The sequence below is a fragment of the Coregonus clupeaformis genome, chromosome 1, assembly GCF_020615455.1.
Source record: "Coregonus clupeaformis isolate EN_2021a chromosome 1, ASM2061545v1, whole genome shotgun sequence".
Taxonomy (NCBI): domain Eukaryota; kingdom Metazoa; phylum Chordata; class Actinopteri; order Salmoniformes; family Salmonidae; genus Coregonus; species Coregonus clupeaformis.
In genome coordinates, this window is record NC_059192.1 from 41,504,108 (window position 1) to 41,528,677 (window position 24,570).

The following is a 24,570-nucleotide window of genomic DNA, read 5'->3' on the forward strand; positions in this document are numbered from 1 at the left end:
AATAAGCAGTTTCTGTTTAAGTGTAAGTGTCTCTCCCTTTCAAAGCATTCAGACTGTGTCATGTCACCATGCCATGCTAGCAGTGGCTATTGACGGATTAAATGTGTATGCTTTTGGTTTTTAACACCTTGGCACTGAGCAAATGTGCATTGTCTTTTCAGGGTTTCTCACAGGAAGAGACCGCATTCCCATCCTGGGCATGAAAAGCCTGAAGCTGGTGATCCAGCCCACGGGAGGCGGCGAACACTACCTGCTTGTCGCACACACCTGCTTCAACTTATTGGACCTGCCCAAGTACAGCAGTTGGGAGACGCTCCAAAACAAGTTTCTACAGGCCATAGATCACAATCAAGGTTTCAACCTAGCCTAAAGGATGGCACACAGACAATGCCTAGCGCCATCCACAGACTGTTTATGGTAATCACATGTATACATCTCTGCCCCGCCAACGCTGATCCGATTCCTGCTTTGAGACTGCAGCACTGTCACTTGCGTGAAATTGAACAAACAGTATTTGCAGGGGGACAAATGTTTCTGCAAGAGGCTTGAGGGCTGTTGTCGGACTCGGGACTCACAAAAATCCAAACAGCATTTCAATTTCAAGGTCAAGAAGCTAAACTTCTGGTATAAAATTTGACCTCAGCTGGCGCAAGATAGCAGTGTTCATGATTTAAGTTAATATTTTATTATGGCAATTTCTACCATGAATAGAAATGAATCTTCTACCATGGTAAAAACATGGTATGAATGTGAGAGTTTGATGTCGAGTGTAGGTTCTTCACTGGAAGCCTTAAAACTAGACAAATAAAAACATTACAGCCATGGATATTGTGTGTATGATGACCAAGTGTATATACATTTAGGTTTCAACCGTTCGAATGCTGCTCTGAAACTGTATTTTTGTGTAAATGATAGGCTAGTGCCAACATGAGTGTCGTTTATCAATAATATAACAATTCCTCTCAAATGTATCTAGCGATAACACTGTTGTACTTTATAATTACTTTGGTTAACTTTCCTAACATTACACTAAACTTTAGATAATGCACGTTTCACATAATTTAATGGATTTCTATTCCATATTTGTATGTGGCATAGGGGTGATTAAATGTAGAATGCATATCAACATTGCCCTTTCAACCTCCAAGTGCCCATGTATCCCAGATGTTTTAACATAGTCATTTTCTAACTAGGCAAAATAAGCATTCCAAAAAATATGAACATTAAAATTGGCTGTTGATGAGACAATTCAGGTTGACAATATTTTAATGATAGAAACTGTACATATTCATCAGCTGAAATGCACAAATTCTTCAGGGTAGATGGTGAGTGAATGAGGCAAGTTATCCTGGTCTAGTGGCAAGGAACTTTGTGTCAATGAGCTTGGTGGCTGTTTCAGTGGGGCAGCTCATGACGGACAAACTGGTAGTGGGACCCACATTCGGGACAGCGCTTCCCCTCATGGAGCCAGAACCACACAATGGCAGTGTTGTCCTCTTCACCTGTGGTACATAATGACACAAGTGTTGGCAAAAAAAAAGCCATTTGAAAAAATGTAATGTACATGTAAAGCATGACAGTATGGTACGTACACAGGCAGCCTACCAGCCGCTTGTCACTAATGCCTGGGACAATGTGAGGGTCTTTTTTGGTTCCAGCATACTCATTGGGTTTCAGAATGCTCCAAGGATCCTGATTTTTATTTATTTAGAAAAAGGACTTCAAATCAATCTTATTTGAATTGAATCAAATATCACAATAGGTTGAAACAAATGTATGATATTATTTAGATATGACCTTTCCCTTCTTCAATACCTGCAAGGCACGTCGCTCAAGTCCAGTGGCCTGTTCCTCATCAGTTGGAATCCCTGAAAGGAGACTAATGTCACTAGTGTGACACCTGTGACTTTACAAACTGTGTGACATTCAAATGATGGGCATTTTGTTGTTTATCTGAACAATAATTGAATGTTACTTCTAACAACGCATGTAATAGAATGTAATAGTTATGAGTCAAACTGCATGTCCACTCATGTAGTAGGTTTCGTGTGTTTAATACAGTAGCATAATTTTACAATTAGTAATAACTGTCAAATGGACAGTTTTCCTTTTATGAGTGTGTGCGTCATGCACGTTTGGTTATTCCGTGATTTTACTTTGTATTTTTACAAATGCGGTGCCTAGGCGAAGTCTTGCTTTGTAGAGCACATTCATAAAATAATTCATTCTATAATGTCAACTACTTCAATAAAACAGACTACTTATTAGATTTGACGGACATGTCGATATATTTTACGTGCGTAAAATAACCGATTCGATGTATTTTACGCACACAAATGAACTTTACGCACACACGTACCTTTTAATGTTCCCATTGCGCGTGACAGTGATCTTGCCACAACATTGTTTATTGTCAATTGCAAGGTTGTACATGTACGTAGTAAAAGTCTGCCTGCCATAATGAATTCACTTTCGCTTACTGCGTGTGACCTGAAACAATCTTCTGGACTGACATTAGTCCCGTGTAGCTCAGTTGGTTTGCAACGCCAGGGTTGTAGGTTCGGTTCCCACGGGGGGGCAGTATGAAATAATGTATGCACTCACTAACTGTAAGTCGCTCTGGATAAGAGCGTCTGCTAAAATGTAAGTGAATCCATTTATTTCCAGCCGTGACTTGATTGAAGGACTCAACGGTCCACTTACAAAGTAACGGTATTATGAATTGGCCAACTAGAAAAGGATGAGGACGGCAAGCGAACAGGTGCACACTTTATAGATGGAATTTTCTTTATCGTTTTATAGTAGACCAGTGGCGATTTTAGTATGTAAATCTAGGTGGGGCAAACCAAAACATTTGGGGCTACATGCCAGCAAAGCCACTACATAACATAACACAACATTAAACAATACATTAATTGCACTATAACGGCGACAAACGGTGCCCACAAACTGTTAGGGCCTACATAAAGCTGTCCCAACAGCAGAGTCCCAACTGCAGTCCCAACACCTTACCACTGCTACACCTGGCTATCAACAGAGCCTTGTCTGGCAGCGAAACAGTTAATTCAGCCTAATTTACTGCCTTTAAAAAAAACATAGCTGATATGGCTGACTTGCTTAAACAAGTGTGGTTTCTACTGACAATTGAGATGTACAAACTATGGCATAAGGGGAGGACAAGCGTATAAGAGGCAATCGGTAATTTCGATTAAGACATTAATGAGCTAGGACGGAAGTAGTCAGCACTTTTGAAATGTACAGCGACAGAATTCAGAACATGGGCCGTTCTTACAGAGTTCTCCCTGTACACCAAGTCAAAACCATAGGATAAATAAAGGGGGCATATAAGCAGAAAATGAAAGATCTTAAAATATTCAATTATTACATTTCTCTAAAACAGGTTATAGTCTACATGTGCACCACCAAGTCAGAACAGTAGGCAGAATTAAGAGGGGAAAATATACCAAATTATTAGGGTGAGGCACATGGGCTACTAACAGCTTCCTACACAACATACACTTAGTATTACTTTCTTAGCTACATTATACTACTAACAGCTTACTACACAACGTACACTTAGTATTACTTTCTTAGCTACAGTATACATATCTCCCTGGCATATTACATCATTTATGCAGCAGCATTCAATACATTTTTGGACTCACCTTGTTGTGCTGTGCTCACTTGAACAGGAAGGTGGCGCGGCGGTCCTTCGTGAGAAATTTTGTCATCAAACTTTGTCATGAAAGTCTGGCATTCTCTGGATTTATGGTACTTTCAAGACAACTGGGAACTCAAGGTCGAATCATGATGACGTCAGTGATCTTCAGGTCGTAGCTCTAGAAAGAGGCCCGAGTTCCCAATTTACAATTCCGAGTTGGATGACCGTTCAAAGCGTATTTTCCCAGTCGTAGCTAGTTTTTTCCTGAGTTCCCAGTTGTCTTGAACTCACTGAAGTCAGATTTCCCAGTTCTGAGTTAACAGTTGTTTTGAGCATGGCAGAAATCATGCTGGATTGACAAAATGGCCAATGTTGAATGTTTTGCATTTGTTACTTGGAAAAGAGAACCTTAAACTGAAAATTGGGAACACACACCCACTCCACTGAATAGCAGGCTAGTGAATGCTTTGCAATGCTTGCAGTTAGCCACTAATTCCTTCCAAACCACTCATTGTTGAATATGCGATTTCCAACTTGTTGTGTAATGTTTATGTCCAATGGCCGATGAGCACCGATACATTTTATCTATAATTTCTCTTCATTATTTCTCTTCATATGACAAGGATTGAAAATAATTTGCCAGTAGATTGTACTTGATTCATGATGATGACTGCTAGCTAAGATTTAGAAAGTATGATGTAGACATGATCAGTCCAATCAAAGCTATTGAAGATATAACGTGATTTTATGTCATTTTATCTGTGGTCAATGACCTTCAGCCTTCTTGGATGGGCACTTCTAATGTAACTCTATGGCAGCACCCAAGGGGCTTTAATTTTTGAGCACTACCCTTAGATTTGGCAGTGACGTAATGTCCCCATGAGTGACAGAACACTGAGCCAATCACGGCGCAACTAGAGAAAATTACCAGCCCCTACAGTGAGGGAAAAAAAGTATTTGATCCCCTGCTGATTTTGTACGTTTGCCCACTGACAAAGAAATTATCAGTCTATCATTTTAATGGTAGGTTTATTTGAACAGTGAGAGACAGAATAACAACAAAAAAATCCAGAAAAACACATGTAAAAAATGTTATAAATTGATTTGAATTTTAATGAAGGAAATAAGTATTTGACCCCCTCTCAATCAGAAAGATTTCTGGCTCCCAAGTGTCTTTTATACAGGTAACGAGCTGAGATTAGGAGCACACTCTTAAAGGGAGTGCTCCTAATCTCAGCTTGTTACCTGTATAAAAGACACCTGTCCACAGAAGCAATCAATCAATCAGATTCCAAACTCTCCACCATGGCCAAGACCAAAGAGCTCTCCAAGGATGTCAGGGACAAGATTGTAGACCTACATAAGGCTGGAATGGGCTACAAGACCATCGCCAAGCAGCTTGGTGAGAAGGTGACAACAGTTGGTGCGATTATTCGCAAATGGAAGAAACACAAAAGAACTGTCAATCTCCCTCGGCCTGGGGCTCCATGCAAGATCTCACCTCGTGGAGTTGCAATGATCATGAGAACGGTGAGGAATCAGCCCAGAACTACACGGGAGGATCTTGTCAATGATCTCAAGGCAGCTGGGACCATAGTCACCAAGAAAACAATTGGTAACACACTACGCCGTGAAGGACTGAAATCCTGCAGCACCCGCAAGGTCCCCCTGCTCAAGAAAGCACATATACAAGGCCGTCTGAAGTTTGCCAATGAACATCTGAATGATTCAGAGGAGAACTGGGTGAAAGTGTTGTGGTCAGATGAGACCAAAATCGAGCTCTTTGGCATCAACTCAACTCGCCGTGTTTGGAGGAGGAGGAATGCTGCCTATGACCCCAAGAACACCATCCCCACTGTCAAACATGGAGGTGGAAACATTATGCTTTGGGGGTGTTTTTCTGCTAAGGGGACAGGACAACTTCACTGCATCAAAGGGACGATGGACGGGGCCATGTACCGTCAAATCTTGAGTGAGAACCTCCTTCCCTCAGCCAAGGCATTGAAAATGGGTCGTGGATGGGTATTCCAGCATGACAATGACCCAAAACACACGGCCAAGGCAACAAAGGAGTGGCTCAATAAGAAGCACATTAAGGTCCTGGAGTGGTCTAGCCAGTCTCCAGACCTTAATCCCATAGAAAATCTGTGGAGGGAGCTGAAGGTTCGAGTTGCCAAACGTTAGCCTCGAAACCTTAATGACTTGGAGAAGATCTGCAAAGAGGAGTGGGACAAAATCCCTCCTGAGATGTGTGCAAACCTGGTGGCCAACTACAAGAAACATCTGACCTCTGTGATTGCCAACAAGGGTTTTGCCACCAAGTACTAAGTCATGTTTTGCAGAGGGGTCAAATATTTATTTCCCTCATTAAAATGCAAATCAATTTATACCATTTTTTGACATGCGTTTTTTTGGATTTCTTTGTTGTTATTCTGTCTCTCACTGTTCAAATAAACCTACCATTAAAATTATAGACTGATCATGTCTTTGTCAGTGGGCAAACGTACAAAATCAGCAGGGGATCAAATACTTTTTTCCCTCACTGTATGCTCCGTATTTTCCGCTGGCTGCCCCACCACCACAGAAAGCACTGAGCTAGGCTGAAACACCTGCATTTTGGAGCTGCCTTACTCAAGAAAGCAAAAAAGAGTCCATCTTTGTATGGAGGCTTTATTAACTCAATGATTATTATTTTATATTTTTTTACAGTGTTTGCAAACTGATATGTGACACGTATTAATGCCAAAATAACATGCAAAACAGGCAACCCTGGTACCTGCCCAGGTACCTGCCCTGAATGATGGGTCGCCACTGTAGTAGACAATGTTCAACAACAGTGTGGGTACAGAAAAAGGCACCCTTCGCACGTCAAGGTCTCCATATGACCGTTATTCTGAACCTATGCTCAAAACAATTGAGTGACCCCCAGTCTGAATGTGTTAAATTACTAATGAACTTCACAGTAGTTTAAATGTTACATGGCCCTGTAATGAGTCTACACCAGGTAGTGACAGTTGTATGGTTGCAGGATGCAAATGGTTTTAGTTGTTTGTTTTTAATTCACATTTTCAATGCAATACTTTATCAATTGTTTTGCTGTCCCCATCTTTGTGAACTAATAATATGATAATACATGTAGCCAAATGAAAATCAGCATATTGTAAAAAATAATAATAATAAGTAAACGTACAGAGACAACAATAGAAAGATACTTCACATAATCACATTTACTGGGTCATTTTGATAGATATGATTAAGACAATTGGAGTAGCAATTACATACAATTAAGGTGCATATGGGTGCTGACAAGTAACATTATTCACAAGGAAACTGACAACACATACTTATACCTTCCATTTTCAATTTCTGAATTTTCGTAGAAGACTGGATGGGGAGTCAGAAGCCCAGCAATAATGGGGATGGCAGTAATCACCTGGACTATGGGGACATTAAAAATATTAGTAAAAAAATTAAAAAGGGAGACTAATTTAAGACATTTTTATCAATCAAGATGTCACACCCTGGCTCTGGGGACTCTATATGTTGAGCCAGGGTGTGTATATTCTATGTAGTGTATTTCTGTGTTGGCCAGAGTGGTTCCCAATCAGAGGCAACGAGTGTCAGCTGTTGCTGGTTGTCTCTGATTGGGAGCCATATTTATAGAGGCTGTTTTCCCACAATAGTTGTGGGATCTTGTTTCCAGTTGGTTTGTTCCTAGTTAGGTTTGTCCTTTGGATGTCACGTATCGTTTGTTGTTTTGTTTCGCTGTTCATGTTATTTCGATTAATAAAGTATGTTTGCTTTCAACGCTGCGCTTTGGTCTACTCCGTCTAACGATCGTGACAGAAGATCCCACCATACCAGGACCAAGCAGCGTGTCCAGGAGCAGGCGGCCTGGACATGGGAGGAAGCGCCGGGAAAGGAGCTGGAAAGGTTGGCGATGGCCCAGGTGGGCAAATCGTGGTCCTGGGAGGACATGCTCGGGGGCAAGGGGCCATGGGCTAAGATTAAGGCCCTGGCGAGAGAGGAGCAACGGCGTCAACAGTGTCGTCGTCGGACGGACGAGAGGCAACCCCAGAAATGTTTTAGGGGGGGGCACACGGCATGGGCGACTGGGCAGCAGGAGGCTGCCACAGGGCGAAATGGGAGACGAGGAGAGAAGGCCACCGGGTTACGGGAGCCATTGGTGAGAGGAGGGAAGGAAGTTGTAGAGGCACGGCGAGAGGTACTGAGGTGTATTGCCAGTCCGGTCCGGCCCGTTCCTGATCCCCGCACCAAGCCTACGGTGTGCGTCGCCAGCCCGGCCCGGCCTGTTCCTGCTCCTCGCACCAAGCCTACGGTGTGCGTCGCCAGCCCGGCCCGGCCTGTTCCTGCCACTCGCACCAAGCCTACGGTGTGCGTCGCCAGCCCGGCCCGGCCTGTTCCTGCCACTCGCACCAAGCCTACGGTGTGCGTCGCCAGCCCGGCCCGGCCTGTTCCTGCCACTCGCACCAAGCCTACGGTGCGCGTCGCCAGCCCGGCCCGGCCTGTTCCTGCTCCCCGCACCAAGCCTACGGTGCGCGTCGCCAGCCCGGCCCGGCCTGTTCCTGCCCCTCGCACCAAGCCTACGGTGCGAGTCGTCAGCCCGGCCCGGCCGGTTCCTGCTCCTCGCACCAAGCCTACGGTGTGCGTCGCCAGCCCGGTCCGGCCCGTTCCTGCTCCACGCACCAAGCCAGGGGTGCGTATCGTCAGCCCGGTCCGGCCCGTTCCTGTTCCACGCACCAAGCCAGGGGTGCGCATCGTCAGCCCGGTCCGGCCCGTTCCTGCTCCACGCACCAAGCCAGGGGATGCGCATCGTCAGCCCGGTACGGCCCGTTCGGCTCACGCACCAAGCCAGGGGTGCGCATCGTCAGCCCGGTCCGCCCGTAGCTGCTCCACGCACCAAGCCAGGGGTGCGCATCGTCAGCCCGGTCCGGCCCGTCCCTGCTCCACGCACCAGGCCAGGGGTGTGCGTCGTCAGTCCGGCACAACCCGTGCCTGGGTCACCGGTGCCTGGTCAGGTACCGGTCAGCTGCTCCACACCGGAGCCTAAGCAATCCGCTTCTACGATGTCCAGTCCAGCTCCAGCCAGCGGGGCCAGACCGGACCAGGGGCGCCACGGGGGGATGGTTGAAGGGTGGTGGTCTAGCCCGGAGCCGGAACCGCCTCCGAGGAGGAATGCCCACCCAGCCCTCCCCTGGTTTGTTGATGTTTAGGCGCGGTCGCAGTCCGCGCCTTTAGGGGGGGGTACTGTCACACCCTGGCTCTGGGGACTCTATATGTTGAGCCAGGGTGTGTATATTCTATGTAGTGTATTTCTGTGTTGGCCAGAGTGGTTCCCAATCAGAGGCAACGAGTGTCAGCTGTTGCTGGTTGTCTCTGATTGGGAGCCATATTTATAGAGGCTGTTTTCCCACAATAGTTGTGGGATCTTGTTTCCAGTTGGTTTGTTCCTAGTTAGGTTTGTCCTTTGGATGTCACGTATCGTTTGTTGTTTTGTTTCGCTGTTCGTGTTATTTCGATTAATAAAGTATGTTTGCTTTCAACGCTGCGCCTTGGTCTACTCCGTCTAACGATCGTGACACAAGATTAGACCTCAAGAGCTTCAATATGAAGGATTATATTTCCATAAGGTTAGTGGTATATTTCAAGAACCAATATGACATGTTGGATTTTAGTTATGTCTAACTATATGTTGGCAAAAGTACCTTTAAACATGAAAATGGTTGAAACATAAAACTAGGCTATGTGCATACTTGAAGATAGCGCTGCATCTGGTGAAGGCATCTCTGGTGACTTGTGGTCAGTACAGTCTCTGTCTTGAAAACTGTCAGGGAATGTTGCTTTGGAGCCCACCAGCATGGGCTCCTTTTTGGCCCTCACAGCCCAATGCATTGACTGAAGACAGAGAGAGACTTACCCAAACATGAAAAAAACATAAGGCGAACAATGTGGTCCTCTGTAGCTCAATTGGTAGAGCATGGTGCTCGTAACGCCAGGGTAGTGGGTTCGATCCCCGGGACCACCCATATGTAAAAATGTATGCACACATGACTGTAAGTCGCTTTGGATAAAAGCGTCTGCTAAATGGCATATTATTATGTGTGTTTAACATAATAGAATGTATGCATTCAACACAGGATTCTATTTTTTTTCTACACAACCTGCTATACACTTTCAAATAGATTTTTTTAAATCATGAATTGGCTTGCCATCTCAGTCAAATAATACTTGACCTTAGGTCACATGCTTAAATTTAGGCAGTGTAAAGTTCGACAACTTAGTTATGCTGAGATTCTGGCTCAATATGATGAAATGTATTAACAAGCGGACTAGTACCCCATTATCTATTATATGAAAGTATCACATTCCTCTTTTCAGTTTGAGCACCCCTTTAAATCCTAATTATGCAGTTGACTGTATGTATACTGTGACGTCACGAGAGGCTACACAGCTTTCAGCGGGATTGCTCAAGTAGTGCAAGGAGACAAGGTTCAAACAACACAAGGATTTTATTATAGGTCTTGGGAAATTAACGAAAATATAACAAAATTCTGTTCTCTTGTGGCTTTTTAAGGGTTAACAGTTCAGGGATGTCTCTTCCATATCCAAAATCATAATTCTCACTCGCTCAGATAACTTTTCCACAGCCTTACTGTAGTCCACGTTGCAGCTAGTGGCCAACCCAGCAAAAAGTCCTTCCAAATGTCTCTCACGTATTTCCACAGGTGCATATATCCAAAGGTGAGTATTTCCCAAAGGTAAGTATCTCCAAATCCTTATATTCCTCATGGAAGTGGACGTGCAGCACTCTTGTCCTCCAGAGAGCCCAGGTTGGAGACTGTGTCTCTTCACCCCCCACACACTCCCTCAGTGTGTCTCTTCCCTTCCCAAACCTTCAGCTCATCAGCTCCTCATTTGTCTCAGCTGCGTGGGAAGATTGGCCATAGAGGGGTGGAGTTCCCGACCATACCAGCAGATGGAGCCATAGCTGTCTGGGTTTGCAGCCATCTCAGGGGGATGTAACGTCCCTCCAGGACACAGCCTCTCGTGACATCACAATACATACAGTTTTCACAGAGTTGCCAAGGGCTAGCCAGCCATGGAATGGTTTGGTATTTCTACTTATTTTCAATACATCATAGTTTCTTCTGCTGTTTTCATTGCACAAAACATCCTTGGACCTTCCTGCAACTTCTGCAACTTTTCCACTTCAAAAACATGTGGACATCATGATGAGCATGGATAGGATTATTGCATTGACATTTGTGTGACAAATACTGTACATTGACACCTGACACAGTACACAAGATGGCCACCATCACACAGAAATGTAGCCCTTGATCATGACTCTCAGTTCCATTACATTACACATAAAACATTGGACGAAGGCATCTTCTGTATGGGGGAGTTTTGTTAAGAGCCCCAACACTCGGTCTGAACATTAACACGCATCGCCTGCGGTACAGTTTTGGAAGCACAAGGACCTTATCTTTCATTTCAGCGAGAAAAAATAATATAAAAAGATGACATTGATACACACCTTTTATATGGTTAGGGTTAGTGTTCCTACCAGGCCATATCTCCATGTGACGGCATGTGTTTACAGAAGACAGATGGAGGACCGCTAATTAGCACAGGTGGTCCCTCTATCTAGCATGCTCCGAACACCTGTGTGTAACAGAAGAAGGCCACCAGAAACGTGTTGTCACTGAAAAATACTGTTGGCTGCAACTGTGATAAAGTTGGTTAAAACAGTGTACAGTAAGTGTATATTTTGCATTTGTTAAATTATTATGATGCGATATGAAATTAAAGGGCGTTATGTTTCTAGAACCGTATCGATTCAAGTTTAGATGGAGTAGGAGTATTTGGCTGTTTTGGCTGCCTGAGCCAGTCTACCTCTGAAAATAACATATGGTCCTTGGACCTTAAGGAGTAACAGTAGGCTCCTTAAGAGTACGGCCCTCTGTAGCTCAGTTGGTAGAGCATGGCGTTTGCAACGCCAGGGTTGTGGGTTCGATCCCAATGGGGGGCCAGTATGAAAAAAGTATGAAAATGTATGCACTCACTAACTGTAAGTCGCTCTGGACAAGAGCGTCTGCTAAATGACTAAAATGTAAATCTTGGGCTAACAGAAATTATCCATTACCTGCTCTTGGATTCTCAGGGTGCTTTTCTGGATGGCATGACAAGGCCCTTGCCTTATCCTGTATTCATTGGCAATGTTCTGTCCAAAAACAAAGATAAATCATGAAAGTTTCATCCATACATTAAGATACATTTGCAATCTGTTTGAATTGGCAATCAAAATATTATAAGCTGTCTCTTGACAAAAGATGCATGAAATTATGTAGCTCAGTTGATAGAGCATGGCGTTTGCAACGCCAGGGGTGTGGGTTCGTTTCCCACGGGGGGCCAGTAAAAAAAATATATATAAAAAATATATATGTATTCACTAACTGTAAGTCGCTCTGGATAAGAACGTCTGCTAAATGACTAAAATGTAAATGTAATGTAAATGTAAATTATATCAAACTACGTCACTGTCACTGTCACTGCACTGTATGAGATATTCCATATCAACAAGTCTTAGCCGGTCACTAGCATTTAGCCTAGCTAGTTATGGCTAGTGGGCAAACAAACTATCTTACCGAAGATAAATAATCATAAGCAAGACGCAACTCGGAGTGCCTGGACACAGCCCTTAGCCGTGGTATATTGGCCATATATCACAAACCCCCGAGGTGCCTTATTGCTATTATAAACTGGTTACCAATGTAATTACAGCAGTAAAAATCTATGTTTTGTCATACCTGTGGTATACGGTCTGATATACCACGGCTGTCAACCAATCAGCATTCAGGGCTCAAACTACCCGGTTTATAATTTAAAATATAATCCATTCTGATCAATATTATACAATCTTTGAAAATAACTGATTTAGCTAGCCTGGCTCCTCTGAAGGTTTCAGTGGTGTTGCGCGTTCCAGGTTTACTTTATTTTAGTCGCGCTGCGCAGCTGGCAGTTTCAAGAACCAGAACGACGATGTGTCACTGAATATTGCAATATTATCCAGCTAACGCTAGTAGCTTTAGTTGATTTAAAATGCGAAATTTGTTCAAATAATATCAATCAATGTTCATAGCTAAACATTAATCATGATACGTTTTCTTGTGGTTGACGTCATTGACGTGCTGAAGCGGCGCTCCGGCCGCAACTACTGGTGGCGTGGAGAGCGAATCACATGCGCTATTTAAATACCCAGCTGTCGACCGAGGAATAATTTTTTTCTTCTATTACCATAGCGGCTTTATCAGCTGAAGATGGCGGACGGGGAGAACATCCTTGTTGGAGCCAGTTCCAGCACTTCAAGTATGGAAGAACCCGTTTCAAAAAAGGCCAAAATGAGCATGGCCATAGAATGTGGCCTAAAGATTGTTCACACTGAGCAAGTTACATACGGGCCAGAGGCTTGTGAGAGTTGGGCGGCGGCGATTTCTGCGCGGCCAAATGAGGAGATTGAGCCGGTGATGGCGGTAGGACAGGCCCCAGCAGCAGCACTAGGCGGAGACAATGGGCTGCTGGTCTTGGAGCCTCAGGAAAGCGTAACAAATTTAGAAAGGGCGTCTGGACCCGCTGCGGAGCCTGCAGGTAGGCTAATTTAGCTAGCTAACTGCTATAGCTAGTATGCAAAATATTTTTTTTTTGCAGACTCGAGCGTTGCATGTCTGGTTAGATTACTCCACCTTGGATAGCCAATTCAATTGGGCTAGCTAGCGTTGTAGCTAACTTGCTGCTCGCTAGTTTAGCAGCACGTCAGCCTAAAGGTTGAAACTAGCAAACTTTAACCAATTTAAAAATAAAAATAAAAAGTAGCCAGCTATCAACATTAGCTTTTTGGCTAGTAATGTTATGCAATTTAGGTTTTTTGGTTGCAAGTTTTTTGCAATATTCCAGGGAATGCAAAAATACAGTAACATTTTCAAGTCCTTTGCAGAGTAGAGAGATACGTACTGGTCAACACATTGCCTGATTTTCAAGTCCTTTGCAGAATAGATAGCTAATTTACGTACTGTTCAACATGTTGCCTGAGTGATCTGTTATGAAGAGACAGCTAGTCCACATTAAAGATGCACAATGCAGAAATCGCTCCGCCATTTCTTGGTTGCTAAAATTCTAAAAGTTAGCTTAATATCAGTTCATGTGACAAAACATACAAGTGTAGTGTAGATAATCATTGTACCATCTAAACCGCTGTGAAATCTCTTTTTATAACCAAACATATTGTATTTTCAGCTGTTTGAAGCTAGTGTATAAAACCGAAAGTAAAAGATGCGAAACTTAAGAACGGGAAGCTTAGAAATAGCACACATAGAACAGATCTACTGCTTCTTAGGCTTGCTTTCAATGAGAATGACAGATCTATAACACATATTTCTATGTGAATTTGGTCAGGTACATATTGCAGCTTTAAATGAATTGACAAAACTGTATCAATTACAACAATCATGTCCTTTTTATTGCAGGTCCAGAGTGTCTTGGCACTGATGAGGAGTTTCACCCAAATGGCTTTGCCTCCCCAGACGATGTCAATGAGGATGATGACAGATCCTCACATGCAAGTTCCAGTGACTGGACCCCTCAACCACAGATAGGTACAAGATGTCAAATAAGTCATGTTTTATAAAACCTGGTTAAAACCATACAAAAGACAACATGCAGAGGCACAAATATCAACGACATCACACCTGCCCAGAGACCCACCTGTTTTCACCCCTATCTCCAGTGCCTGCACTACTCTCCTCCACATGTCCTCAAATTGCACCATTTTGTTCCTCTCCGTTCTCAATATTTAGATAAAGGGTATTCTTTTTTTCATTATCTTAACGATGGATTGGTTGATTTCCCATTTTTAAGTATACGTTTTTCGAGGTAATTGACGAGAAGAGTATCGTCCAACCCATCGTGTATCTCACTGCACCCTCATATGACATTTCTTGAAATATGCAGACAAGTAAATTTACATTGTAACACTTCTGACAGCCAACTTTCTATCCCCACCCATAACATTTTGACTTTATAGCATTTCCTGGAGGCATGGATTATTTATTTCATTATTAGTTTTACAATTTAGACATGACTCTGTCATTGTGCTGTACATTCTGTCTCTTGTATAATACATTTTATACATTAGTTTATACCGGATTAAGCGTACATTTTCGTTAACTGTAATTTCGTTAGTTATGTTCCAACATTCCCTCCATCTTGTTCCAATTCCGATTCTGAGGTTCAGCATGCGCATCTTCAATAATTACACATTGTTTCTCTTTAGTGCATTTAACACTGTGTCTCAAGTAAAATCCTTGGGTGGCGAGTTGATACAATTCCAATCTGGGAGGTTAAAACCACCATCAGACTTAGGGAGATGTAAAACTTTCCTTTAGATTTTATGAGTTTTATTTGCCTGTATAAAGTCTCTTATGGCTGAGTATACTTTTTTTTAAAGAATGTCTTTGGTGGGGTAATTGGTATTATTGAGAATAAATATAAAAACTTTGGGAGCCATGCCATTCTGAAGAGGTTTATTCTACCTGTACGATTTATGGGAAGATTGTACCATTTAATACACCTGCTGTAATACACAAAATTGCATGCAACCCAGGTAATTTTCAAGATACAATAACATGTTTTAAGCTATTTGAATGTGCAGTATTTCTGTATTGATGTTGGTGTTTTTTAAAATTAGGTTCCTACAGTTTTATTCAGCAACACATTATGAGAGAGACAAATCCGAGAACAATACTGAAAGAGTTGCTTCCTGAGACTGTGCTTCCGCCCGACTTGGATGACATGACACTGTGGCAGATCATCATCAACATCTCGGAGCCTCCTAAAAGAAAGAAGCGCAAAGACATAAACACCCTGGAGGATGTGGTTCGGCTATTCCACGAAAGCAAAAAGATCCTTGTGCTAACTGGCGCTGGGGTATGTATTGCAGGGAACAATTACGTTTGGCTGTGTCCTCTTTGTATAGCTTTCACAGTTGCCTTATTAGGACTGATGGTTTATTTTTCCTCCTCAGGTGTCTGTTTCTTGTGGAATACCAGACTTTCGATCCAGAGATGGCATTTATGCAAGACTTGCAATAGATTTCCCAGATCTTCCAGACCCTCAAGCAATGTTTGATATAGAGTACTTCAGAAGAGACCCAAGGCCATTTTTCAAGTTTGCTAAGGTTTGTGGACTGAGAGCATATCTGTATAGTATTTGATTAAGTGATGATGATGAATATCTATAAATGACCACTTGTTTGATTGCTCTGCTCTCTTGCAGGAGATCTATCCTGGACAGTTCCAACCTTCGCCCTGTCACAAATTCATATCTATGCTGGACAAGCAGGGGAAGCTACTACGCAACTACACCCAGAACATTGACACTCTTGAACAAGTGGCTGGGGTTCAGAGGATCATCCAGTGTCATGGTACATACTGTAATATATGTAAACTTTAATACAGTTCAAGTGTTTTAATGTGGTTCCGGGTCTAATGTTGACTCTTATGACCCACACTCTTCTGTATTTCAGGGTCTTTTGCAACAGCTTCCTGTCTCGTCTGTAAACACAAGGTTGACTGTGAGGCCGTAAGGGAAGACATTTTTTATCAGGTATTGGCAAGAATGGTTCCTATTAATATTCACCAGTGTCAAATCTGTGAATTGATGTATACTGCTGGACAGACTTGTGGCTTTTTTCAGTCATTCTCAGCTTATCTTGTACAGTAGCATCCATTGTCTGTTGATTTGTTTCCATACTGAATTCAAATCTCTGTTCAAGGTTGTCCCTCACTGTCCACGGTGTCCAGATATCCCCCTGGCAATCATGAAGCCAGATATTGTCTTCTTCGGAGAGAATCTTCCAGAACTGTTCCACAGAGCAATGAGGCAGGATAAGGATGAAGTGGACCTTCTTATTGTCATTGGGTCCTCACTGAAAGTGCGACCCGTGGCTCTCATCCCAAGTATGTTGAAAATGTTTTTTTAGATGCCCAAGATTAGCAATGCTTTTACCAATGTTATTACCGGTATTACGCTTGATCTCGAGTCATGCATCTATAACAGGTGACCTTTTTTTCCACCCAGCCTCCATTCCTCATGAAGTGCCTCAAGTCTTGATAAATCGGGAGCAGCTGCCTCACCTCAACTTTGACGTGGAGCTACTTGGGGACTGTGACGTAATCGTTAACGAGCTCTGCCATCGGTTGGGTGGAGACTTTGAGCAACTGTGCTACAACTCCTTAAGACTCAATGAGATCACAGAGAAACCCCCGCGGTTACCGACTTCTGCAGAGCAGCCACCTTACAAGGCCTTGTCTACTCACAGTAAGCCAACAGAAAAAGAACAGAAGCACCGTCAAACAGATTCATCGGTCAGTGCCTCAGAGGAGACGAACACTCACATGGTCTCAGACACTCCAGAAGGTGACAGAGTACCAACAGAACCTTGTCCGAAGGCTCAGAATGTCACAGACACGTCTGAAGTCGATGGCGTACCACCCGAGCCCTGTCCAAAAGGGCAGATTGTCCCAGACACTCCAGAAGTAGAAGCACAACCAGAGCCCTGTCCAAAGGCTCCAAGTCCCAATGAGGAGAGAATGGAGCGTTCAGTCTCTCCATCAGCGGACACGCGGAGTGAAGAAGGCTCTGGATTAAATGACCAATATATCAACCTTGAAGTTCGCAAACGATGCTGGATGAGTCGAATCAGTCGAAGTCCTATCAGCAAGCGCCTTGAGAGTAAGATTTCAAGTGTTTGTTTACCTCAGATTTTGTGCAAAACTTTGTTTTTTTTAATGCAAAACCTTCTGATGGTAAAACCTTTTCCATGTCTTTTCATGAAATCATGTACTGTAATTTCCATGTGACGTTATGACAACTTGTTCATGTGAAATTCACCCAAAATGTGATGTCTTTTACCCAGCTTCTCAATACCTTTTCCAAGCACCAAATCACTACATCTTTCACGGGGCAGAAGTGTACTCCAACTCGGAAGATGAGACGTCCAGCTCCTGTGGGAGCGACAGCGAGGACTCCAGCCTGGAGATGGAGGAGGAAGACAGCGACGCAGAGGAGGACCAGAGCACATCAGCAGAGGAGATCGAGGGCTGCCTTATAGACACAGTGACACACAAGCAAGCCTGCGAGGGCACGTCGAGTGTGAAGCAGACAGACCATACAGACGAAAATGTCCAGAACACCACAGACCTTTAAAAAAAACAGAATGACCCTGTCTTGACAAGGCACTTGCTTTCATTTTATTATCTTGTTTTGTATATTGTTTTGTCCCCACAGCCCCTTTTATACATTTTTCAAAAAGTCTAGATTGCGTTGACTACACTCTTTTGCATGCATGTGCTGAATATTCATTATGTCTTTCTGCGTCCGACCACATTACTGAGCTGCGTGGGAATTGAGTACACGTTTTGTGTACTATCATTCGCAGCTCAACCAAGAAAGGAACAGCAAACTTACACCAAAGAACACCCCATACTCTAAATGTTTTTCCAGTTTTTCATAAAATTCTAAAAAGCTTGTTTTTGACTTACCCACCACTGAAGTGTAAAGAATATATTTAACGGTTTCATTGTTTTCCTTCCGATATTTGGCAGCTACTTTTTACGGTCAATGTCAAGCTTTTATTATTTTTGTATTTTGTAAGACATACTCAACGAGTAGATGATGGTTTTCTAAATCAAATTGAAAAAGTTATACATTGTGCAAACATAAAGCCTTATAAACATGTTCAATATGCTTTCATTGGAGCAAATAGCACATTTTTTGTCTTCCATTTTCAGCAGTTTGACACGTTTGTTCATAAACTCAGCAAAAAAAGAAACGTCCTCTCACTTTCAACTGCGTTTATTTTCAGCAGACTTAACGTGTAAATATTTGTATGAACATAACAAGATTCAACAACTGAGACATAAAGTGAAGAAGTTCCACAGACATGTGACTAAAAGAAATTGAATAATGTGTCCCTGAACAAAGGTGGGGTCAAAATCAAAAGTAACAGTCAGTATCTGGTGTGGCCACCAGCTGCATAAAGTACTACAGTGCATCTCCTCATGGACTGCACCAGATTTGCCGGTTCTTGCTGTGAGATGTTACCCCACTCTTCCACCAAGGCACCTGCAAGTTCCCGGACATTTGTGGGGGGAATGGCCCTAGCCCTCACCCTCCGATCCAACAGGTCCCAGATGTGCTCAATGGGATTGAGATCTGGGCTCTTCGCTGGCCATGGCAGAACATTGACATTCCTGTCTTGCAGGAAATCACGCACAGAACAAGCAGTATGGCTGGTGGCATTGTCATGCTGGAGGGTCATGTCAGGATGAGCCTGCAGGAAGGGTACCACATGAGGGAGGAGGATGTCTACCATGTAACGCACAGCGTTGAGATTGCCTGCAATGACAACAAGCTTAGTCCGATGATGCTGTGACACACCGCCCCAGACCATGACTGACCCTCCACCTCCAAATCGATCCCGCTCCAGAGTACAGGCCTCGGTGTAACGCTCATTCCTTCGATGATAAACGCGAATCCGACCATCACCCCTGGTGAGACAAAACCGTGACTCGTCAGTGAAGAGCACTTTTTGCCAGTCCTGTCTGGTCCAGCGATGGTGGGTTTGTGCCCATAGGCGACGTTGTTGCCGGTGATGTTTAGTGAGGACCTGCCTTACAACAGACCTACAAGCCCTCAGTCCAGCCTCTCTCAGCCTATTGCGGACAGTCTGAGCATTGATGGAGGGATTGTGCGTTCCTGGTGTAACTCGGGCAGTTGTTGTTGCTATCCTGTACCTGTCCTGCAGGTGTGATGTTCGGATGTACCGATCCTGTGCAGGTGTTGTTACACGTGGTCTGCCACTGCGAGGATGATCAGCTGTCTAAGGCGTCTGACAGTACGGACATTGCAATTTATTGCCCTGGCCACATCTGCAGTCCTCATGCCTCCTTGCAGCATGCCTAAGGCACGTTCACGCAGATGAGCAAGGACCCTGGGCATCTTTATTTTGGTGTTTTTCAGAGTCAGTAGAAAGACCTCTTTACTCTTTAGTGTCCTAAGGTTTCATAGCTGTGACCTTAATTGCCTACCGTCTGTAATCTGTTAGTGTCTTAGCGACCGTTCCACAGATGCATGTTCATTAATTGTTTATGGCTCATTGAACAAGCATGGGAAACAGTGTTTAAACCCTTTACAATGAAGATCTGTGAAGTTATTTGATTTTTTACGAATTATCTTTGAAAGACAGGGTCCTGAAAAAGGGACGTTTCTTTTTTTGCTGAGTTTATGTCCTTGGTTACATGAGCTATTTGGAGCATGCGACTAATTGTGGAGGTGCAAATCTATAGAGCTCCTATTCACTCTGTCTGGAGAAATGTCCGGCCCTAACACAGACCCTGCAGTGTTCTGGGATCAGTTTAACATGAGCCAAATTGAGTGTTTTAAGCACCTCATTCGTATGTTTAAATTGTTTTTGTTTTGATATTGATATTGGTTGTAAAAAAGCAAACATTTTGAACATTCATAGTAGGCATTTTCCTTGTTTTCATGACACCACATAAATAGCCTTATTAATCACAATGTGTAACAACACACTTGTGTAAGAAATGGATAGAGATATGAGAGTTGCATGCTATTTGACATTTGATGGCCACGTTTAATTTGAGAAGACCACATTACAGGTAAGTGCATGCAGTTCATATGCTGCAGCAGTGCCAATGGGGTGTTTTACACAAATGAAGGGACAACATTTACATGAATGAACTGAAGATTATTAAAATGAAATTGAAGAGTTCTTAGAATTAGTATGTCATCCCCTGTAATGTTGGTGTGTCAGCTTTTATGCTCGGGATTGTTTATTTTTTACATTAAAACATAGTTATATCGATTTCTCGTGTGTTCTTTAAAAACGTTACATTTTATCTGCTAGATTTATATTAGGCTTTATGACATCATATACCAACAAATAGCCCATAACATAGCAAATCATCTCATTTGAGGTTACCATGTATGTAAATATCATGGCATTATTTACCTATATTAATAATGTATACTGTATTTATAGTATAGCCATAGGCCAATGTTTTTATTCCTGCAAAAGTCACACAAAGAGTTGTGTTTTTGTCTGAAATTGTACTATTATTATTGTCAAAATAATGTAATTCCAATCCAGCTTCAGTGATAGAAACGGACCTGTAGTCATTGCATGATTTTAACCCCTGCTGCCCCAGTTCGGGACACACTCTTCACGCCATTTCGCCCGATGGGCGGTGCTATTATGTGAATGAAAAAAACTATTTTGATAATGGTTTTCATACACATACCTTGTCCATAATGTAGAGGCCTATGGAATATTAATTGAAGAGGTAAGGGAGGAGGACGGTACATGTGGTCTGCATAACATACCAATACAAATTGACATACCTTTGTATGCCTCCTCATCTGTAAACCTGCAGACACAGACACAAAAATGAGCAGTTCAGTCATCTGCACCCAATACAGCTAGCCTTCAACATATTCTTATAGCATACATATTCTTACCTCTTTGTTGATTGATATCCATTGAATTGTATCCATTTTCTGTTTTGAACAAATATGAAAAGATAGATGGTATCATCATAAAACAATATCAATTTAGATCATACAAGGGACAAACCTTACCTTAAATTGAGGAGATCTTTACATTTTTCAGTTAAGTGCCTGCACCTGCTGTCCTTTCAAATTCAAATCCAAATGTTTCAGTTGGGCAGTTAGGTTCCTGCAAGAACCCCCACCAACTAATGAGGTTCCTCGATGAACCCCACCTCCTATGGGGTTCTTGGAAGAACCTTTTGGGTGCAATTGTCAGTGCCGAGAACCCTATGGTTCTTCAAAGAGCTTTGAGGATCTTAGAAGAACCCTTGTTGAACCCCTGTATAGCCTATTGCCTGTTTCTGTGTATGAGTCTTTTATTAAAGAATATGAAACAATGTTGTGTCTTTTTGTTGCTTTTCATCAGATCAGGCAGAGTTGTTCTTTATATGGCCTAAAATAAACATGTTCATATGGGGAGAATATTATCTATAGGCTGTAGCATAGCGAATTTTGATCAGTTATGAAAAACTAACATGTAATGCTGAAATTGTTTGATCTGGTAGGCCTAAAAGGCCGACATTTGGACGTTTCAATCAAAAAATACTTTGTAACATGACTATAGAAATGAAAACATTGTGATTTTAGAGACACAGTAACAGTAGCCTATGATTAAAGGGTTAGGCTATACTGGGCTCTAACCATCATCATTATCATTATTCACATCATTCCAATTCAACCCAATCACAATTATCAGCTTGGGTATTGACATCAATGAGCAGGCTTTCCAAGTGAGGAGAGACACATGGGTAGGCCTACCAACAGAAAAAGTATTAAAACAAAACTGATTATGAAATTTGGACCACAGAAATCCAGTGTTTATATAAAATGTCTGCCTTTTCCTCTACATTTAACAGTCTAATAAGTCCATTTAAAATAGAACATCACAAAATCAATTTAGCCTATGTCTTTTCATTTAGTCTCAATATGATACGAAAAATGTTGGCTATTTCAAAACAACAGAATACCATATTTTGAGTTGACTGTATAGGGTATTATACTAAAGATCTATCCGAGGTTCAACTTTAAGGCAATCTTTTAAAACTATTTTGATACTCACGTCATGTCTTGATAATATAAATGAGAATGTAGCCCATTTCATTTTGAAATGAGTATTTGTCCATCTCTCCCATTGTTCCCATTTTCAATAAAAAATATGCATGCGTTGTTGGCATGAGAGATTCACAAGATTTAAAAAATGCTTTCCTGCCTGGACACTCACATTCAAATAATTTTCACCCTCCCATTGTTCCAATTTTCAATAAAAAAATATGCATGAGAGATTCACAAGACTATAACATTGGAATGTTGTAAAGTGCTGGCGTACCATTCATGGCTGGCGAGGACACTCAGGTGAAGCCATTGAATAAAATGAATTACAAGGAAATAATGTTTTTTAGCTTTTGAACCTGTATAGGCTTACATTTTTAGCCTGTATAGTCTGTTGGACTATCCTTTTCATGACATATGAGACATCAAAACGTTCTAGAAAAGCCTTGCGTGTTATCACAACAGCTGTTCACTTTACTGTCATTCTGAAAATTATTTTCTGAATCAGCTGATGATTGTTGAAGCAGGGTTAAAGTTTAATTTCTACTTTCACAGATAAATGCTTATTATATTGATAGGTAAACATGGCCATTAATACAAGGAACAAAAAGTGTTTCATGTCACATGATTCTGGACAAGTAAAATTGTATTAGAATATATTACAATGTTACTTTCCCAAGACGCCCAAAAGATGGTTCTAGTTTTAGGAGGTCATACTTAAATGTAAAATAATAATATGCACACAAACTAAAGAAGACGATTTTATTAATGTAAGATTATCACCAAGACAGGCAGACAGTCCAGACAGACAAATAGTACATCAAAGCGGTGACCCGATCCTGCAGGTTCATGCTCTACAACATTCACAGAGTACGACCCTACCTTACACAGAAAGCGGCACAGGTCCTAAACCAGGCACTTGTAATCTCCCGTCTGGATTACTGCAACTCGCTGTTGGCTAGGCTCCCTGCCTGTGCCATTAAACCCCTACAACTTATCCAGAACGCCGCAGCCCGTCTGGTGTTCGACCTTCCCAAGTTCTCTCATGTCACCCCGCTCCTCCGCACACTCCACTGGCTTCCAGTTGAGGCTCGCATCTCGCAACTTGTTGTCCCACTGGCTATCATAAATTGAATGCACCAATTTGTAAATCGCTCTGGATAAGAGCGTCTGCTAAATGATGTAAATGTTGATGTACAGTAGGCTAGAAGAGTATAGGCTATTTTATGAGATTTAAGAGAATTAATGCAAATGTATGCTGCTATTGAACAATAACTACATCCATTTGATTACCTTTGAAACTATCGTTTGAACTGCAGGAACTGAATAAATGGGTTGGATGGATGGCTTCGATAGTCCAGCAATCGAATTGCAAGTCGTTCATATACTTATAATCCAAATATTCTTCTTAAAAATATATTGTACTGCTACCCTCAGCATTCATTATTCTAACAAAAAATATCCTGCGCATGAATGCTACATCTACAGACGGAAACGACAGACCGCAAATAAGTCCTTCTGGAAGTGCACCGAATATGATACTTTCGAATGCCAAGGTCGCATAACCCTCACTGACAGAGTTATCTCGAAGTTATGCTGGATAGCCGGTTCTTTCAAATCAAATCACATTTTATACAACAGGTGTAGACCTTATAGTGAAATGCTTACTTACAAGCCCTTTACCAATAATGCAGTTTTAAGAAAAATAAGTGTTAAGTAAAAACTAGATAAGTAAAAAAAAAAAAAAATTAAAGAGCAGCAGTAAAATAAAATAACAGTAGGGAGGCTATATACAGGGGGTACCGGTACAGAGTCAATGTGCGGGGGCACATTCAACGCCCAGAACATGAACTGGAGGAGCTCCTGACACTTTAAAGCAACATGGGTTGCAGAGAAGATCGGACGCCTTGGAAGAAAGCCAATGTTTTCCATAGGTAGGCCTATGTCTTGTTTAACATAATAATGGCTTTATTATTCATATGCTTATTATTGATGACAGCATGCCCAAGGCCAATAACATGGTTGCTAATCTGCTTCTATCTCTTTTTTATTTTCAGAATGGAACTGCTACGATACTGTCCTGCAAGACTTGTAGAAGACCAACAACGGAGTGGAGGGCTGGCATCAACTTTTTCCCTCCAATCTTGGCG

General features: G+C 42.3%; 2 protein-coding genes and 1 long non-coding RNA gene across 3 annotated transcripts; 1 reads left to right on the top strand and 2 right to left on the bottom strand.

Annotated features, from left to right (window-relative positions):
* Positions 1–1,348: 1,348 nt before the first annotated feature.
* Positions 1,349–2,495, bottom strand: LOC121582626 (cytochrome c oxidase subunit 5B, mitochondrial-like). The gene is made up of 4 exons (XM_041898566.1): positions 2,360–2,495; positions 1,798–1,868; positions 1,593–1,692; positions 1,349–1,502 (listed from the first exon to the last, which is right to left on the bottom strand). The coding sequence occupies exons 1-4, from the start codon at positions 2,457–2,459 to the stop codon at positions 1,396–1,398; spliced, it is 378 nt and encodes a 125-aa protein (XP_041754500.1). The 5' UTR covers positions 2,460–2,495; the 3' UTR covers positions 1,349–1,395.
* An 8,733-nt stretch (positions 2,496–11,228) lies between these two features.
* LOC121582631 lies at positions 11,229–12,652 on the bottom strand. Its single transcript, XR_006003386.1, has 3 exons — positions 12,496–12,652; positions 11,832–11,909; positions 11,229–11,350 (listed from the first exon to the last, which is right to left on the bottom strand). It is a non-coding gene; the product is annotated as an uncharacterized LOC121582631 (long non-coding RNA).
* A 268-nt stretch (positions 12,653–12,920) lies between these two features.
* Positions 12,921–18,576, top strand: LOC121568758 (NAD-dependent protein deacetylase sirtuin-1). The gene is made up of 9 exons (XM_041879162.2): positions 12,921–13,333; positions 14,209–14,337; positions 15,429–15,667; positions 15,765–15,917; positions 16,016–16,163; positions 16,266–16,345; positions 16,515–16,698; positions 16,820–17,473; positions 17,658–18,576. Exons 1-9 carry the CDS (start codon positions 13,006–13,008, stop codon positions 17,945–17,947), a joined length of 2,205 nt encoding a protein of 734 aa, XP_041735096.1. The 5' UTR covers positions 12,921–13,005; the 3' UTR covers positions 17,948–18,576.
* Positions 18,577–24,570: the final 5,994 nt, after the last annotated feature.